The sequence below is a fragment of the Myotis lucifugus genome, unplaced genomic scaffold (genome assembly GCF_000147115.1).
Source record: "Myotis lucifugus unplaced genomic scaffold, Myoluc2.0 scaffold_901, whole genome shotgun sequence".
Classification (NCBI taxonomy): domain Eukaryota; kingdom Metazoa; phylum Chordata; class Mammalia; order Chiroptera; family Vespertilionidae; genus Myotis; species Myotis lucifugus.
In genome coordinates this window covers 59,101-72,124 of record NW_005871949.1, presented here as the reverse complement: position 1 = coordinate 72,124, position 13,024 = coordinate 59,101, and the positions used below count along the sequence as shown (strand labels likewise).

Sequence of the window (13,024 nt, the reverse complement as noted above, 5' to 3'; positions counted from 1 at the left end):
TGGCTGCTCTCAGTCCGTCCCCAGGGGCTCTGCCTCTCTGTCCCGGCAACCGCTGCAAACCTCGGAGGGACCGTAGCCAGACAGTCCCGCTTCTCCCGTTTGAGTCTGGGTCCCTAGAGACTCGCTCCGATCTGTAGCCCAGAGTCTGAGATTCACTCCTGATTGAAAACGACAACCGCGCCCTCAGCCACCAGCCCGCTTTGCGCGCGCACCACCTCACCACCGCACCACTGTACCTTTAAATTTTCCACACTGCGCCTCCTCTGAGCGTCGGAATGCTGCTGTTTTTCCTTCTAGTTGAAGAGTCTCTCCTCAGCCAGCCCTCCTGTGGTTCTGGTTGATGTCCGTTCTGTCTTTTAGTTGTATTTTTGAAGTGGTTGTTTACGGCGGCAGTCTCCGTTGTTTACCTATGCCGCCATCTTCGATTCTCCAAGAGCAATTTTCCAAGTGTGAAAATTTTTATCGAATGATAATACCCGCCCTGGTTGGTGTGGCTCAGTGGATAGAGCATTGGCCTGCGGAGTGAAAGGTCCTGGGCTCGATTCCTGGTCAGGGCACATGACTGGGTTGTGGGCTCGGCCCCCCAGTGTGGGGCATGCAGAAGGCAGCCGATTGATGATTCTCTCTCTCATCATTGATCTGTCTTTCTCCCTTTCTCTCTGAAATAAGTAAAAACATCTTTTTTTAAAAAAATGATAATACCCATCAAAAAGCATCCATCACTGAGGAGGCACTAAACAACCAGGTGTACAAAATGACTTGGGCAATGTCAGTCATTGTCATGGGCCACCTTAATGCCAGCCCACTGAACTCATGGAGGAGCAGCCATAATGGCAGGAAGGAGGCTATACAAGAGCTCCCGCTAACCAAGGCTGATCCAGCTACTGATGTTGCCAAATGTCCCAAATGCTAGCAACAACGTTCATTTCTGAACCACTGAGGTGGCATTATCCTTCAAGAAGACCTTGGTGGCAAGTTGCCAATGAGGCTCCTTCCTCCTGGAGGGACCAGACATGTATTCTGGGTATGGATTTGCTGTTCCTACCCATGGGGCCTTCAGTAGCATCAATATTGAAGGGCTTACAGAATGTTTGATCCGCCAATATAATTTCATATGTAACATTGCATCAGACCAAAGCACCCTCTTCTTTACAGTAAGGAGATTCGCCAGTGGCACATGACCATGGGATTCACTTGTCTCACACATCATATCATAGATGCCACCAGCATGATAGAAGGACCTGCTGAAGCCACAGCTGAGACACCAGCTTGGGTATGATACACTGAGATTGGGATATCAACTTCCAGGATGCAGTATCATGCTAAATCAATAACTTTTATATGGTGCTGTGTCTTTAATATGTGGAACACATGGTTCTAGGAACCAAGGAGAGAAGTAGGATAAAACACATTTAACATCAAACTTACTTGGGGAATTGGTGTTTCCTATGCCTGTTAACTCTGTGTTTTGCAGATTTAGATGTCACGGTTCCCCCAGGGGAACTTTTCCACCAGGAGACACAGTAAGAATCCTATTGATATGTGGGCTGTAGTTATCATCATTCAGGCACTTTAAGCCATTCGTGCCATTTGTTTTAAAAAAAAATATTTTTTTGCCCTAGCCAGTTTGGCTCAGTGGATAGAGCCTTGGCCTGTGGACTACAGGTTCCCAGATTTGATTCCAGTCAAGGGCACATGCCCGGGTTGTGGGCTCAATCCCAAGTTGGGGGTGGGTGGGTGCGTGCAGAAGGCAGCCGATCAATGATCTCTCTCATCATTGATGTTTCTATCTCTCTCTCCCTCTCCATTCCTTTCTGAAACCAATAAAAAACATATTTATGAGAGGAAGGGAGAGGGAAATGGAAACATCAATGATGAGAGAGAATGCCTCCCGCAGGCCCCCTACTGGGGACCAATGCTCAACCACTGAGCCACAGCAGCCTGGCAGCATTGTACATCTTGATAGAGGCATGGGTTAAATGAATTTTGATCAAAACTGATCAAACTGAACACTTAAGATTTGTACATTGTAAGATGTAAATTATATCTTTATTATGTAAATTATACCTCAATAAAAAGGGGAACAGTGAGATAAAGCATTAAGTATGGGTGCATTAAAAAAGAACTGTATATTGTGAAAGAAAGATTTGTCATTTACAATGGTAACTAAAAAATGAAACAAGAACATTTACCATGATTACAGCAGCACTGGCTGAAGCTGGTAAGCAGGATGTATTCTATCTGGTCTGGGAGGTTAAGAGAAAAAAGTGTTTTTCTACTTGTTCACATGCTTTAAATTCAATTTTCATTTTTTTGAGGGAGCATATTTGTATTTGATTATTTTTTCTTAACCTTGGCTGTCAACTCTGGTAGGGAAGACAGCAAATAGCTGCTCCTTGACACTGTCGCAATTATTAATCTGACATTTTATTTAGTCTTCATGAATTTGGATGGATGGCCGATTTTCTCCTATTTCCTGATAGATAGAGGCTCAAATTATATTCTCACCTAATACTTTTTAACCTGAACCTGGTACTTATTTGTGTGTGAAAATAAACATCTGTTAGTCACATTTCCCACAACCTCTTATTTTGCAAAGGGCAAACGTAGAGATGCCACAGTCCTTGGCTGGCAAGACGATGTACATCTCACAATCTAGCTTTAACTTCTGGCTTAAATAGGTAAGTAGACAGAGAACTCACTCAGCAGTTCTGTGGCTCCTTGCATCTATTACAATAGCACAGTTATTGGGTTTTGATCAGTAGAATAAATATTTAGTACAAATTGGCCTGTGGTGTAATCTTCTTTGCCAGCTCTTATTTATACTTGGCTTCCCCAGTATGTTTTTGCTGCTGCTACTTTTATTTATTCTCTTTGATGTGGTGAAATTTAAGCCCCCAGACTTAGAGTGGGTAGGAACTAGAATAGCTGTCAAGGTAATAGGCAAATCTTCTAAGTAAAAATAAATCATCTTCCTTTTTCATTGATAATGTCTTATTTCATGAAGATTTGCATTGTTTTTACTCTTTTTTTCTCACAGTTTAAATGACAACATTGCCAGTGTAATTACAGTTATGAATAAAATGCTAGTGCCTAATACAACTTTTAAATAGTTTTTAGAAATCACTGTACCCCATCCAGATTCTATCTGGCTTATTAAATGTGCTTTGACTATAGTCTTATTCAGTGATTTTCAACTGGTGTGCCTCAAGATTTTTTAAAACATGCAATACCTGACTATTTAGACAGGGGCACTGACCTCTTTTCCCTTAGATTGTAAAATAAAAAAATGACAGCAGCTAACACAACGTAATAGCTATCTGGTGTGAATGCCCTGTCTTGAACCATAAATCTCTCTCTATATATATAAAACCCTAAGTGACCGGTTGATCATTCAACCAGTCAACCATTTGAGCAGTCGCTATGATGTGCACTGACCACCAGGGGGCAGATGCTCAATACAGGAGCTGCCCCCTGGTGGTCAGTGCGCTCCCACAGCAGGAGTGCCGCTCAGCTTACTGATGGGTGCCAGACACAGGGCTCATGGCTGGTGAGCTGCTGGGCGAGCCTCTCCGCCTCTGTGATAGTGCTACTGAGCAGCAGCGGCAGCAGCAGGTGCAGCAGGGCTGGGATGAGCAGGAGTGGCACCGTGCCTTCGGGCTCCTCCCCGGCAGCCTGTCGCTTCACGCACTACTACATCCCTCGGGGGGATGTCGGATTGCTGGTTTTGGCCCGGCAGTCCAACATCCCCTGAGTGGTCCTGGATTGTGAGAGGGTGCAGGCTAAGGGACCCCACCAGTGCACGAATGCGTGCACTGGGACTCTAGTAGTTCATACAATAGAATTGCATCTTATCGGTCACGTCACATGATGACGTTACACCTAATTGATTAATTAATTCTTGGTACCAGAAATCCTCATATATGATTTTTAAAAAAAGTTCTTTGGCCAAAAAGGGTAGGTAATTACTATTACTAATTTTTATGTGAATCAATAAAAATTATACCTATTTTTTCAGATTGGCAAAAATACATTTTTTGTTGTGCCACAGAATTTTAGTTTATGTGTGCCATGAAGTGAAAAAGGTTGAAAATCGCTGGTCTTATTTATGTATGTCAAGTGGGCAGTCTCATAGAGTTAAAAAAAAAACTGTACTGGGAGTCAGGACATCAGCGTTCTACACTAATCAGTTGTATGATCTTAATCCTAATAAAACAAAAAAGTAGTTGATCTCCAATTAGGTCTACAGCTCTAATTAAAAAACAAAATAAAATACTTCTTGTGGGTTTACTGAATTTTAGGTGTTATGGTTGGTCTAAGAGGTGTCGGTAGCTTGTAGCTCCTTCCCTAAGTCTGGTAGGAAAGACAGCCTATATTCAAAGGGCATAAACAAATGCTCTGTTGGAATGAGGATGGACGATAACAGTTCTTCTCATGGTTGTGAAGAGATACTCAGGCAACATCAGAATGTGTTGCTTTAAAATTCTGACCCAACAATCCTCCTGAATCTGGAGGTAAGTAAAAGAGCAACATCTATGGACCTCCTCGTACTCAACTGTTCTCTAATTGCCCCTCATTCGGTGTTACTAAACTGTCCTTGTTATCAGTTAGCTTCAGTTACGCTGTCTTTCCATTCCTGGAAAGAGCCAGGCCTTTTCCTAGTTCAGGACTTTTACATTAGCGGTTCAGGAAGAACTGGACTTCTTCCTTCAGTTCTTCTAATAGGCGACTCATCCTTTCAGATTTGTTTAGATGTCACTTTCCTACCACCTACCTAAAAATAGCTCTTTCAACCCATCATGTCCCCAGGTCTATTTCTTTTTAGTGCTTCCCCCCAACTGAATACATTTATTTAATTCCCTGTCTCTTGACCATTTCCTAGACTAAAGTTTAAGTTCCTTGGGGGCAAGAACATTATTATTATTATTTTTATCATCATCACCACTAAATGGCTCTATCTGCACAGCCTACAACACCCGACATTTAATGTGCACTCAATAAATGTATGTTTAATGAATGAATGTCAGGATCCCTGAATGCAAATACAGTGGGGCCTTGACTTACGAGTTTAAATCGTTCGGAGACCGAGCTCGGGAAAACACGAAACATTCTTTCTCCTTTGATTTATCCTTGTTTCCTTTACAGTCTTAGATGAAAGGGCTCTGTGGTTGTTTCATTTCACATTTTATCTATTTATTATATACTAGAGGCCCGGTGCATGAAATTTGTGCACGGGTAGGGTCCCTAGGCCTGGCCAGCAATCAGGGCTGATCTGTGGGGGACCAGTGAGGCGATCTAGGAGCCCCTGCTAGCACCCATCTTGACCGGCCTGGCACCGCCTGCTCGCTTGCCCCACTCCCCGCCGCCACCACCAGTCTCCTCCATCTGCAGGGCAACCAGTGGGGTGATGGGGGGGTGGGTGGGTGCTGGCAACCGCCTTGGCTGGCCTGGGGCCTGTGGGCAGCTCCTGCATTGAGCATCTGCCCCCTGGTGGTCAGTGTGCATCATAGTGACCAGTCATTCCACTGGTTGTTCTGCTGTTCGGTTGATTTTCATATTAGGCTTTTATTATATAGGATATAACACTTTTTAAAAATATATATATTTTATTAATTTTTTACAGAGAGGAAGGGAAAGGGATAGAGAGTTAGAAACATTGATGAGAGAGGAACATTGACCAGCTGCCTCCTGCACACCTCCTACTGGGGGTATACCCGCAGCCAAGGTACATGCCCTTGACCGGAATCGAACCCGGGACCCTTCAGTCCGCAGGCCGACGCTCTATCCACTGAGCCAAATTGGTCAGGGCGGATATAACACTTTTTAAAAAATAGTAATCAATCTAATTGGTGTGAGGTGATATCTTGTGGGTTTTATTTGCATTTCTCTGATGATTAGTGATGTTGAAAATCTTTCCAGGTGTTTGTTGGACATTTGTGTATAATCTTTGGAGAAATGCCTATCCAAGTCCTTTGTTTTGTCAGATTATTTGATGTTTTGTTATTGAATTGTAGGAGTTCTTTATATATTCTGAATACCTCATCAGATAAATGATTTACAAATATTTTCTCCCATTCCATAGGTTACCTTTTCACTCTGTTTATCCTTTGATGCACACATTATATGATGTAGTTCCATTTGTCTATCTTTGGTTTTGTTGCCTGGGTTTTTAGTTTCATATTCAAGAAATCACTGCCAAGTCCAATGTGGTGAAGATTTCCCTCATGTTTTCTTCTAGGTGGTTTATAGTTTTAGGGCTTATGTTTAGGTCTTGACTCTATTTTGGGGTACTTTTGTATATGGTGTAAGAGAAGGGTCCACATTCATTCTTTTGCATGTGGATATCCAGTTTTCCCAGCACTATTTGTTTTTAAATATGTTTTTATTGATTTGAGAGAGGAAGGGAGAGATAGGAACATCGATGAGAGACATCGATGGGCTGCCTCCTGCACACACCCCTACTGGGGACTGAGCCTGCGACCCAGGCATTTGCCCTCACTGGTGACTGAACTGATGAACTCTTGGTCCACGCTGAACCACTGAACCATACCCGCCCGGCCCCAACACTATTTGTAGAAGAGACCGCCCTTTCTCATTGAGTCACCATGGCACCTTTATCGAAGATCATTTGATCATATTTGTGAGGGCTTTTTATTTAATAGACTTTATTTTTTACAGCAGTTTTAAGTTCACAGCAAAATTAAGCAGAAAGTGCAGTTCCCATATACCCCTTGCTCCCTCCACATGCTAATATGCTTTTTAAAATCTTCCTCATGTGAACTTACATTGCTGACTTTAAATCTGTCTTCTTTACAACTATGCTCATTTAAAGCTATGGATCTCCCTCTAATACTACTTCAACTGCATCCTGTAAATTATGTTGTACTTCCATTTAATTGAAACTATTTTTAAACTTATGTCTTCTTGACACAGGGGTTTAGAATTAATTACGTTGCTGAGTTTCCAAGTATTTGTGGACTTTCTGGCTATATCTTTTTGTTATTTCTAGTTTAATTCTATCGTGGCTAGTGGCCATACTCTAATGTCAAGCCTCTTAAACTTGATACTTGCTTTATGGCCAAACTTGATTTTGTTTTGTTATGATGGATTCCCGCGGTGCATGCAGACTCTTCCTGCTTTGGTAACGTATAGAGTGCATTGCGGTGGCTAAAGGCGAAGTTTTGAAATACTACAACAGGACTCCATCGTCTGCAGGTCCATCATCGGACTTTTAAATTACATATATCTTTTTAGTGATTCCAGGGAGGAAGAGAGAAAGAAACATCAATGATGAGAGCCATTGATTGGCTGACTCCTGCACGCCCGGGGACCGGACCGGACCTGGGACCCTTGGGTCCGCAGGGCTGCGCTCTAGCCGCTGAGCAGCCAGCGGGGCGGCGCCGTCGGGCTTCCCGGGAAGCCTTCCCACCCACGGGATGGCCGGGGCGGCACCCCTGGCGAGAGCCCCCTACAGTTCACGGTCCGTGTCCGTCAGGAAGCAACCTATATGGTACTCCTTTTTCCACTGGTCGTCTCTTCAGAGGCAACAAAGTTAACAAGTTCGCAAAACCAAGAAGTTTCCGGAGGGAGAGCGAGCTGGGTAGAGAGCTGGAGAAAGTTGGAAGAATGCCTCATCTCTGGATTAGCGAGCACGGCTCTTGCGAGGCCCGAGGAAGCAGGACCTCGAGTAACAGCTTCCCTTCCCCTCGGGGGGCCAGTGACCCCCGGGCGGACAGCGCCCCCCGAACAAACCCTCCCACCCTCCCTCCTTCCCCAGCTACTCAAACAGGGAGGAGGAACCGGCTGGGGCACAGAAGCCGGTCAGCCACCGACCGTCACGTGACGGAAAGGAGCGCGAGGGGGAACCCGGGGAGCCTCCGGCCGCCCAGGCCCCGCCCAGTTTACGACAACTCAGGCCCCGCCCCCTCCGCCGTAGGGTGGAGCGCGAAGCCCCGCCCCCCAGCGGCCTTTCTCGCACCACACACGCCGGCCGGTAGGGCGGGGCGAGAGACCAGTAGGAAGTCGGTGCCGAGGGAGGGGAGGAAGGAAGGGGTCACGTGCAGTCGGCGGCCCGGGGTCACGTGACGGAGTGCGGGTCTGGGAGTTCTCCCGAGGGAGGAAGAGTGGAGCGCGGGGGACGCGGCGGGCGGCGCTGACAATGGTGAGTGCGCGGCGCCCCGCGCGCTTGCCTCCAGCCCTCGCTCGGGAGTGCGCGGTGGGAAGGCCAACCGCGGGCCCGGCGTCGCGGGAGGAGCCGCGGGGGACGGCAGGCTAGCGGGGCGGGAAGCCGGGTTAGGCCCGTCGGGCCACGGCGGGGTCTGGGAAGGGCGGGCGACGCGGTCTCTTCCCACCCTCGGCGTGGCCCGAGCACCTGCGGCCGGCGGCGGCGCGCTCTCCCGGCCATGTCGGAGCCTCAGCCCTCGTTCCTCGGTCGGCTGTGGGGGCCCTGGCTGGGTCCTCGGACCCCGCCTCTGCGGGGACTCGCCGCCGCCTCCCCTTCCAAGGTAGCCGGTCCCTCCTCTCTTCCCTGGCAGCTTCGGTCTCTTTCACGTGGGGGGACCCTTGAGTCCCCCGGTTCTGGACTCGGGGGAGGAGGACGTGGTCCACCTTCCCCAGAGGGTCACTGGTTCGATGACTCTGACTCCGTGGTCTTTCGAAACCTGGGTCTGGTGACATTCCGCGATTCCTTGCCCCTCGTTGTGGTTGATGCTGACACTTGTAGAATGAGAGGCAGAGAGAAGGGCGTGGGAAGGGGGCGTCCCTAACGCGGAGGACGTTGGAGCGCTGGTTGAGCGCCGGCTTTCGTTTCCTTCCCGGAGCCGTTCCTGGACGCTTAGTGCTGGGATGCTGAACCGGCCTCGGGAGCAGAGGGAGGAAGACCGAGGACTCCGGACACAGGGGGAAGCAGCGTTAGCGTGGGCACGATGGCGGCTAACTCCGTGTGTGCCGGCAGTCTCCGGATTTGACCTCGTTTGGCTCATGGGATGGTCGTATTTATTCGTTTCACGTCGCAAGCATATTGTTGAGCGCCTACTGTGTGTTCTCCTAATACTACCTGCTTTCCCGAAGCTCAGCGGTTCACTACACTGCATGACACTTTGGCAAAAGACCAACCTCGGTTTATTTTTATTTTTTATTTTTTAAATGGTTAGGGCTCTTTTTAAAAATATACTTCTTTATTGATTTCAGAGAGGACAGAGAGGAAGAGAGAAGCACAGAGAGAGAACTATCAGTGATGAGAGAGAATCATTGATTGACTGCCTCCTGCACTCTCCACACTGGGAATCGAGCCCGCAACCCAGGCCTGCATCCCGGGCATGTGCCCTTGGTCGGAATTGAACCTGGAACCTTTCAGTCCGCAGGCTGACGCTCTATCCACTGAGCCAAGCCGGCCAGGGCTCGGTTTATTTTTAAAAGTTACTTTGAATAAATACAAGTGAAGACGGACATGTTCATTCTTAAGCTTGGAACCTTTTCCCCTTTCATTCAGCAAATGATTAGGTGAGCCCAGGAGCCGTGAGCAAGACTGAGCCAGCCCGTGCCCTCGTGAGGCTTACGGTCCAGAGGGGAACACACGTTTGTGTAATGACTTGTTTAATGTGGGCATTACAGTTGTGATAAATACTAAGAAGGAGGTGTTGGGGGACCTTGCCTCGTCAGGTGTTAGGGGAGTCTTCTTTAGTTGAACATTATTTGCAAAAAAAAACTTAAAAGGCCCTCCTACTTTTTGCTTACATTTAAAATGGTTACTTCTAATAAGCTTTTGAGTTATGTTCATGAGCAGTTTATTTTTATTTTCAACTTAGTCGTCAAACTAAATTCTAAGGTTTTATAACCGTGAAATGGGCACATATGTGTGAAAATTTGCTGTTTCATTGCTGTGTATGGGCTAAATGAATAAATTTTGAGAGCCTCCTTTCCACTCACCTTGAGTTGCATTCCTTTACATCCACTGGACCTAGTGAAATTTCTTCAGTGAGAGCTAGAAAGTTTGGTTTTTAATGTAGCTACATGTAATTTTGCTAGATGGTAATAATATTGGATTTATAAATTATATGAACAATCTTAAAGTCAGTGATATGAGGTTTAGGCCTAAAAACAAAAAAAAACAATTTCTATATTGTTTTAATTGTCATATATTGCAGTCTAGTTATTTAAAGGCTACCTATGAGTTTTCACTTGTATATTAAGTGCCTAGTATTGCTCCTGAAATTCTCATATTCTAAATGTTTACTTGAAGATAACTTTTCCAGAAGAATTGAGTAGTCTTTCACTTTAAAGATCTCAAAACTGCCTTCTATAATTTCAGCAGAAGTCTGTATTAATGCATCCTAACCTTTTTTTTTTTTTAAATTTTTATTCCCGTTTCTTCTTCAAGTCTTCACCATTCTGACAATTCTGTATTTTGTTTCCTTTTTATATATTGGGAGAAGTATTTTTTAATTTGATTTTGCGTGAATAAAATTATTTTTTAGATATTTTTAAATCTTCACCTGAGGATATGTTTTTATTGATTTTAGAGAGAGAGAGAGAGAGATGATGGGAGAGAGAAAGAGAAAGAGAAACATCAATAGGTTGTCCCTGTACTCACCCTGACCAGGGATCGAACACAGAACCTTTTGGTGTACGGGATGGTGACCCTCCAACCAACCAAGCCACCATCCAAGGCTGAAATATTTTAATTTTGTGACTTTTTGTTTGAAATAACAGAAGATGCACACCTTGTAATAAAAACTTCAAAAGCAAAACTTTGGGTAGAGAATCCTTTCTTTCAACTCCTTTTAGAAAAAAAGACAATTTTTTCTCAGATATTTTTTCTCTCTGTTGTCTACTTGTTAAATGTAAGACATCCACAATTTTCTGGAGGCTTTTAGTAAGACTAATTAATTTTTGATATATCCTAGTGTAAAAAAACTGGATGTTAACCCAGTGCTAAATTCTCATGGCATCATTAATTAAACATTGTTAAAAGTGTTGTAGTTTTATTTTTCAACCTGTTGTTATTTTGCAAATGCAATACTGGGTTTTTAAAATATCTTCTGATCTCTCCCAATCTTAGTTTTTTGATTGTGTTGAAAATTAAGTCTACATTTTAATTTTTAATTATGAAATACTTAATGCATTACAGGAAATAAAGGATGACATAGTTTATACATATTTTTAATTTTTATGTATTGTGTAAAAATAATACTTATTGTTTAATTATAATGTTAGTTAATTGGGAAGTTTTATAAGACTCAAGTTTATTTTGCATTTTAATTAGTGGCAATTTTGATATTTTATTTTTGATTACTTGATCTTTTAATATCAGCCTTCAAATTCAGTGTTCAGATCTATGTGTTAAATATATGTATGTGGAAAAAATGTTACCATTGTATTTCCTTTTTATCTATAAGATAATTTTTATAGTTTTCAAATTCATTTTTTCTGGAAGCAGCTCTGGGGAAATATTAAGGGGGAATAAGAAAATTAAATGTTATGTCCTGCTTCTATTTTATAACTCAAATGAGGCCATTGTCTTCTACCCTCTCATAATTGCTACACATACACACACACACACACACACACACACACACACACTCTTGGCTCAGTGCTTTACACATTGTTGATAAATAGTAAATATCAGTCATCTGAGCTGTTGAACATTCTCATATCTGTAGTGCTTTGGAGAAAATACACTATTTTGAGCAAGTTTTGAAAGCTTCAGGTATAAAAGCTAACTAGGAGCCCTAGCTGGTTTGGTTCAGTAGATAGAGCGTCGGCCTGTGGACTGAAGGGTCCCAGGTTTGATTCCGGCCAAGGGCACATGCCTGGGTTGCGGGCTCGATCCCCAGGAGGGGGCGTGCAGGAGGCAGCTGATCAATGGTTCTCTCTCCTCATTGATGTTTCTATCTCTCTCTCCCTCTCTGAAATCAATAAAAGAAATATATATAAAAGCTAAGTAGAAGCCCTGGCCGGTGTGGCTCAGTTGGTTGGGTGTCGTCGCCTCAGTTCCCTGTCAGCACATGCCTGGGTTTCATGCTGGATCCCCAGTAGGGGGCCTGCGGGGAGCAGCCGATCCATGTTCATCTCTCACACCCATGTTTCTCTTCCTCTCCCTTCTCTCTCTAAAAATCAATAAAACATACATATTTTCTTTAAAAGAAAGCAGATAAGAATCTCAATTCACATTAGCTAACAATATGGCATTGGGGGATACAGCGTGAAGAAAGTAGATAAAAACCCCCTCTCACATGAGCTAACAACACAGTAAGAAAAAGTACAGAATCAAAAGTAGGTGTTGTGAGATCTAAATTTGGAGAATCCAATTTTGATTAGGAAGTTAGGGAAAGTCTCTTTATGGACATGAGTCAAACAGACTCAAAAGATGAATTAGTTAGGTGAAGGATACTTGGTCTAGATCAAGAAGGAGAGTGGCAAATTTGATGAACTTGGATTGTTTGAGGCATGTGTGGCTGGAGAGATGGATAGAGCCAAATAAAATGTAGGCCATGTTAGGAAATAGTGTGTGTGTTTAAAATAACATTTTAGTCCAGCCAGTGTGTCTCAGTGGTTGAGCATGGACCTATGAACCAGGAGGTCATGGTTCGATTCCCTGGTCAGGGCACATGCCCAGATTCCGGGCTCGATCCCCCATAGGGGGGGGGGGGGGTGCAGGAGGCAGTCAATGAATGATTCTCATCATTGATGTTTCTACGAAACTCTCCTTCTCCCTTCCTACCAAATCAATAAAGATATATTAAAAAAATAACATTTCACTGAAGTAAACATTAGCTATATAAAAGTGCACAAATATGTGTATAGCTGGATGAATTTTCACAAAGTGAACATACCTGTGTATAAAGCACTCAGCTAAAAACAAACAGAACACGACTAGCAGCACCCAGAAGTTCTCTTTATGCTTTCTCCAACCAGTTCCTGACTTGTAGAACTATAATGTATGTTGCATGTTTTTTACTTAATAAATGGAATCATACAGTGTGTATTCTTTTTGTGTCTGGCCTCTTTCACTTGACGTTATATG

At 44.1% G+C, this 13,024-nt stretch overlaps 1 protein-coding gene across 3 annotated transcripts in view; it reads left to right on the top strand.

Moving 5' to 3' along the window:
- The first annotated feature begins 7,949 nt into the window (after positions 1–7,949).
- Positions 7,950–13,024, top strand: part of VPS26A (VPS26, retromer complex component A) — a 32,465-nt gene continuing 27,390 nt past the window's right edge. Inside the window, exon 1 of one of the 3 annotated variants that reach the window (XM_006106756.3) lies at positions 7,950–8,161. In XM_006106756.3, coding sequence (XP_006106818.1) covers positions 8,159–8,161 — 3 coding nt within the window. In that variant the 5' untranslated portion in view covers positions 7,950–8,158. The remainder of the gene's footprint in view (positions 8,162–13,024) is intronic. The other 2 variants (XM_023747538.1, XM_023747539.1) reach the window with 2 other exon arrangements.